General features: G+C 66.2%; 1 protein-coding gene across 1 annotated transcript; it reads right to left on the bottom strand.

Moving 5' to 3' along the window:
• Window positions 1-1,240: 1,240 nt before the first annotated feature.
• MISP (mitotic spindle positioning) lies at window positions 1,241-5,186 on the bottom strand. Its single transcript, XM_034997925.1, has 4 exons — window positions 3,450-5,186; window positions 2,987-3,117; window positions 2,101-2,139; window positions 1,241-1,543 (listed from the first exon to the last, which is right to left on the bottom strand). The coding sequence occupies exons 1-4, from the start codon at window positions 5,143-5,145 to the stop codon at window positions 1,454-1,456; spliced, it is 1,956 nt and encodes a 651-aa protein (XP_034853816.1). The 5' UTR covers window positions 5,146-5,186; the 3' UTR covers window positions 1,241-1,453.
• Between the last annotated feature and the right edge of the window lie 354 nt (window positions 5,187-5,540).

Here is a 5,540-nt window from a genome sequence, read left to right on the forward strand (position 1 = left end):
GACACAGACCTTGCCTCCCCCCTCAGACTGGGGCTTCCCCATGGACACAGACCTTGCCTACCCCCTCAGACTGGGGCTTCCCCGTGGACAGAGACCTTGCCTCCCCCCTCAGACTGGGGCTTCCCTATGGACACAGACCTTGCCTCCCCTCTCAGACTGGGGCTTCCCTATGGACACAGACCTTGCCTCCCCCCTCAGACTGGGGCTTCCCTGTGGACACAGACCTTGCCTCCCCGCTCAGACTGGGGCCCTGCCTCCTCCCTCGGCCTGTCTTGCCCTGAGGCAGCCCCCCTGCACCAGCCCTGCCCTCAGGGCCGCCCCCCCGCAGTCCTGCCCCCGCCCAGCTATTTCAGGCCCTTGCCTGCCCCCCAGCCCGCGTGGGCAGTCTCCAGGACGGGTTTCTTGAAATAGCTGCCTCGGTTTTCCCTGCAGCAGCTGCGGAGAGGGGTGGCGGGAGGGCCTGGAGGCTGAGGCGCCGAGTTAGAGCGTGTCTCACCCGCAGGAGGTGGGTCCCAGCGCTGTCCCTGTGTGTGGAGGGGAAACCGAGGCACGGGCGCTCTGGGGAGCCCCGAGGCTACACAGAGGGCGGCAGCATGGTTAGGGTTGGGATCCAGCGCCCACAGCCTTGCCCAGAATGACACGTCCCCCAGGAGTGAGCCCGGCACACACACAGAACCGAAGTGACGCCCTCCCCCACCCCACCAGGAGGGTCACGCGTGCGGCGCGTGATTGCCGTGGCTGATGCCGCGGGGCGGGCGGTGCAGGGGCCCGGTGGCCTCAGCCCCTCGACAAGCGAGGCGGCTGGGGTGGACCTGGCGGCCGGGACAGGCCGGCCGCCCCTTCCAGCGTTATTTCACGGTGGGCACAGTTGGGGAGTTTGGGGCTGGAGCAGACGGCCCCTTTCAGCCCCTAAATCGGGCCGTTTCGCCACCAGGTGCGGGGCCGTCCCCACGGGGCCCCAGATGCCCGGGATTTGCCGGGCGTGCCACGGGGGTGGGGCTCCGGGGTGGGTGGCACAGAGACCCTGAAATTGGGTGCTCCCCCTCAGACCTGAGGCTCCTCACGGGCCAGGACCGAGCCTCCGTCCTAAGCAGCCCCTCCACCCTCGGACTAGCAGGCACAGTCACATCTGCGGCGGGGGGAGCCGGTCTCCCCCCTTTCTGGGCCCGAGGGTGTTCGGCAAAGCCTCAGAAGCAGAGTTGAGTCGACAGAGGCCCGATTCATCCCGAGCTTTAGACAGAAAGCAGAACAATTTCCCCAGGAAGATAAGAACAGCAAAGAAAACTCTCCCGTCTGAAAACGCGTCCACCTTTGGGATTGGTGGCACGTGATCCGTGGTTGTCCGGTGCTGCGTTTCAACAGGGACCTGCGCCCTGAGGGGCAGGGGGGCCTGCGGACGGTCTCAGCAGCTCCGACCAGGCAGGGAGGGGGCAAGGGTGCCCCGTCCCCCGGCTCAGTCCTGGCTCTCACTGGTGTAGATACCAGCTTCCCAGCGCCTCGCCATGGCATTCTTGTGGTGGGTCACTCGCGTGGCTTCCAGGACCTGTAAGAGGAGGCACCGAGTCCCCATCGGGATCCCGACCCCCAGGCAACTTCCCCACTGCCAGCCTGTAGGAGGCATCTAGAGCAGGAAGCAAAGTGCAGGCCAGCTCCCCTCCTCTATTTCAGACCTTCTACCTCTGGGAATAGCACCCAGGAACATGCCAACTCACACCGAGACCCACAGCAGGTCAAGTGCTGGGGTCTGGCACTTTGGACCCAGCTCAGAAATGTATTCCACAAATCCACTGACGTGGCCATCTCAGATGAGTCCCTCTCCCAGAGAAAATGCCTATCCCTGTGTGCGGAAGGGAAACTGAGGCATGGGCACTCTGGGGAGCCCGATCTGCCCCAAACCTTCGCTACCTGGTAAAGAGATGGCACGCAGAGCTCGCTCACATTCTGTACCCACGGGCAGGTCCCAGCGAAACCCACCCCAGGCAGCCACGGAGGATCCAAGTGCCCGCACGCAGAAGACGGGCTGGGGGGTGCTCCACGCCCTGGGCAGAGGGCACAGGCGGGGTGGGAAGGCGGGGGCCCCGTCCCCAGCGGCACACTCACCTCTGAGTCGATGTGGTCTAAGGACTTGATGGTGGCATACTGCAGGGAGAGGACACGCGTCAGCCCCCGCCCTGTGCCTGCGCCACGCCCCAGAGCCCACTGGGCCAGCACGGGCCCCCCGAGTGCCCCGCCATCAGCCCAAACTCAACGCCATGCACCGTGCACCCCCCCCAGGGACTCCCCTCAGGGATGGCCTGAAGCCCCGTTCCCAAACATCGCCTTCTAATAAAGACAGTCAGTGTTCGCTGAGCTCTCCCACACAGGCCGCGCGCCAAGGCTCAAGGGGGCGTTCCTAGTGTCCCGCACACTTTACAGTGGGGGAGCCCAAGGGTCAGAGAGGGGCGAGGGTGTGCCGACGTCCCGTGCCCCGAGCGGCAGGCGGGAGGCTAGAGCCGCTGTTACTGTCCTTATCGTCCGCGGCTGCGGAGACCCCGCCCCGGGGGGAGATGTGGGCTGTGCAGCCGGGCCTGGGCTCAGGTCCCTGCGTGGGAACTCACGAGCCACCTGCCCCTGGGCCGGTGTGACAGGACACGGCTCTAAGGCCCACAGGCCCGGTGCGTCGGAGGGCCACGCACTTAGTGGAAGGGTAAGGACACCGCTGCCACATGGCCACCATCCTCCTGCAGACTGATGCAGGGGGACGACCGCAAGTGGGGGCCCCGTGTAGGTGGCCTCTGCAGCAGAAGGCCGGGCGTGAAGAGACAGCCAGTGTACCCACTCTGCACTCGGTGCAGGGGCAGGCACAGCCTCCCACAGGGCCGTGAGGGAGGCAGGCGTCAACCCAGGTCACGCCTGAGTCTCCCTCAACTGTCCTGTGTCCCCACAGGGGGTGCCAGACTGCAGCCAGGCCTCGGGGAGTGGGGGCCGGGCCGGGCTCAAGACTCACCTGCTGCTCCCTCTTTTTCCTCCGCTCAGGAGCAGCCTCGGCAGGGGCCTCCGCCGTCCACACCAGGCCTGAGTGCAGGTGGATGGGGCTGAAGAAGTGGGACTCGGTCACCGAGTAGCTGCCCACGATGCCTGTGGGGGCGGAAGGGGCATCAGGGAGGGTCCCTGGGTCCCGGGAAGGCAGAACGCCTGGGAGACTCAGAGTCTCGGGCCAAGAGAGGACACAGCATCTGAGCCGTGTGCCCCTAGAGACCGAGCATCCACACTGATAAAGCAAAAACCCAAGGCACAGTTGACACCTCGGTCCAGGATCTAGGGCGTGAGCTCAGACGGGTGCACAGAGTCGACCGGGGAGGTGGACGGGGTCCCCCAGACGCTCCCCACGCTCAGCCGCTCCTGACCCCCCCACCCTGCTCCAGCCTCTGAGCCCAGAGCAAAGCCGCCACTGCCCGGCCCATCCTCACCCGAGGCTGCGGAGGAGCCCCTGGAGTCCTGGTCACCGCCGTCATTGTCCTCCGTAGGTGGTGGGGAGAAAACCTCAGGGAACAGTGCATTCCGCCGCTCCTCGGCCACCTCCTGCTCGCGCTGCAGGACGCTCTCCACCTCCCTCTCCAGCAGCTCTGACGACTGGGACCTTTGCAGCCTCGATGCCAGGGTCCCCCCCACCTCCCAGCCTCGGGCGCGGGGGCCCTCGGCCCGCGGGGGCACATCTGGGACCCTGAACCGCAGGGGGCTCAGGTGGAAATACTCCCACTGAATGACACCTCCGTGGGCTTGTGGGCGCCCCTGGGGCGGCTTGGGGCACTCCGGCTTCATGCCTGGGGGGTTTCCAGAGGATTCCAAGAGATGCCTCAGAGACCCTGTGGCCCTTGGAGAGCCCGCAGCCTTGGCCTCATCCGTAGAGAGACCACGGAGCTTGCCATGCGTGTGGAAGGCTTCGAAGTCCAGCCGGGGGCTCCCAGGACGCAGGTACGGCTGGTAGGCATCCGCCGGGAGGCGGCCCACCTTCCTCACCTCTGGGGCAGGGTCAGCCGCGCTGCTGTCTGAGGCCAGGTCCAGGATGGAGTCTGAGCTAAAGGCTCTCCTGAGCCCAGACTGGGGAGCCCGGGAGAGCCTGTTGGGCGTGGCCTGCAGGCCCTCCCGCCACCGGTGGTCCTCCTCACGCTGCGTCTCCTGCGCCACGTCCCGCTGCATGTAGAGTGACGGGCGCCCTCGGTCCCGCCATGGGGCCGCTGTCAGGCTCACCTTGGTCAGCAGGGGCCTGCTGGGTATCTCCACCAGCTCCTGCTGGCTGTTCTCCCGCCGTAGCCCCCTCTGCTCTCGCAGGTCCGCTTCCCGCTCCTGGGCCAGCCGGATCTCCCGCTCGATGGGGGTCTCCTTAGGGAGCTCCAGGGACCCCACTTGGGAACGGGAGCTGGGGTCATCCGCAGCCTGGGCGCCAGATACAGCCGGAAGGCCACAGACCCTCTTCTCTCGAAGGAGCACCTCCCTCTCCTGGGGCTTCAGCGGGACATCACACCCATTGGCCAAGAGCAGCCCACTTGAGGCCTTGGGGGCCTGACTGAGCCCCGGTGGGGCACGGGCAGGGGCCACCTGAGCCGGAGGGTGCAGAGGGCCCCCTGCATTGGCCTGCTCCAGACTCAGGAACTGCTGCTTCGCTGCCAGGAAGTCGATCTGCTCCCTGTCCACGGCGCTCTCCTCCAGGGGCCCAGGCTGAGGTTGGCCGGGGCTCCTGGGGTCCAGGTGGCCAGGGGTGCCGTGGAGCGTGGCCACCGTGCTGTTCTTCCTGAGGGCCTGGTGCTGGATGACCGCCCAGCGCTCCTTCTCCAGGTCCCGTGGCCGCCGAGGTTGGGTGTCCCCGGCGTCCAGGCGGCAGGCCTTCACTTCCTCATCCTTGTCACCCTCCCGGAAGGAGAGCATCCACGGGGGTGACCGGCCCGGGAAGGCACGTTGGCTGTAGGACACCCCAGTCCTGGCCGCATTTAGCTGGGCTTCTCTGTAAGCCGGCCACGCCTGTGGCTTGTCCTGGCCCCAGCCCCTGGCTGCCGGCCCCACATCCACCACCTCAAACGTGTAGCTGGTGTCCCCATCGGGGTCCAGGCCAGCCAGGCGAGGCGAGTGAGGGATGCTGAAGATGGGGTATCTGGTCACTCGGTCCATGTCCTGGGGTCTCAGCTCCCCACGGCTCCCTGGGGCGGACGTATTCCGGGCTCGCTGAGGAAGGAAAAGGGAACAAGGGCCAACTGGTCAGAGAGCAGAACACAGCACCTGTCTTGGGGAGCGGCACAATTTCCAGTCCAGTCAAGGGCAAAGTCCTGGCCAAAGGGCCTCTGTGATTGGCTCAGGGATGGGTAAATGACCCGGCCCTGCCAATCAGAGCACTCTACCCTCTGGCCTCTGTGATTGGCTCAGGGATGGACATGTGACCCAACCTGCCGAGGACCTAGAAGCCTGATCGGAGACTTGGCAATTACCGCGGAAAAGCGGACCCTCTCCCTGCTGGGCTTGTTTGAGCTCCTGGATCCAGCCACACCTGGATCCCATTCCTGTACTGA

The sequence above is a fragment of the Mirounga leonina genome, unplaced genomic scaffold (assembly GCF_011800145.1).
Source record: "Mirounga leonina isolate KUSES-001 unplaced genomic scaffold, KU_Mleo_1.0 Mir_94, whole genome shotgun sequence".
Taxonomy (NCBI): domain Eukaryota; kingdom Metazoa; phylum Chordata; class Mammalia; order Carnivora; family Phocidae; genus Mirounga; species Mirounga leonina.

What these genes read in the sequence shown, in the direction of transcription:
- MISP (XM_034997925.1), bottom strand. Translation starts at nt 5,145, where the DNA reads ATGGACCGAGTGACCAGATACCCCATCTTCAGCATCCCTCACTCGCCT. An exon ending in GGGCTCCTCCGCAGCCTCGG is followed by an intron (nt 3,118 to 3,449) that starts GTGAGGATGGGC and finishes CCGCCCCCACAG; the next exon opens with GCATCGTGGGCAGCTACTCG. An exon ending in GGAAAAAGAGGGAGCAGCAG is followed by an intron (nt 2,140 to 2,986) that starts GTGAGTCTTGAG and finishes CTCTCCCTGCAG; the next exon opens with TATGCCACCATCAAGTCCTT.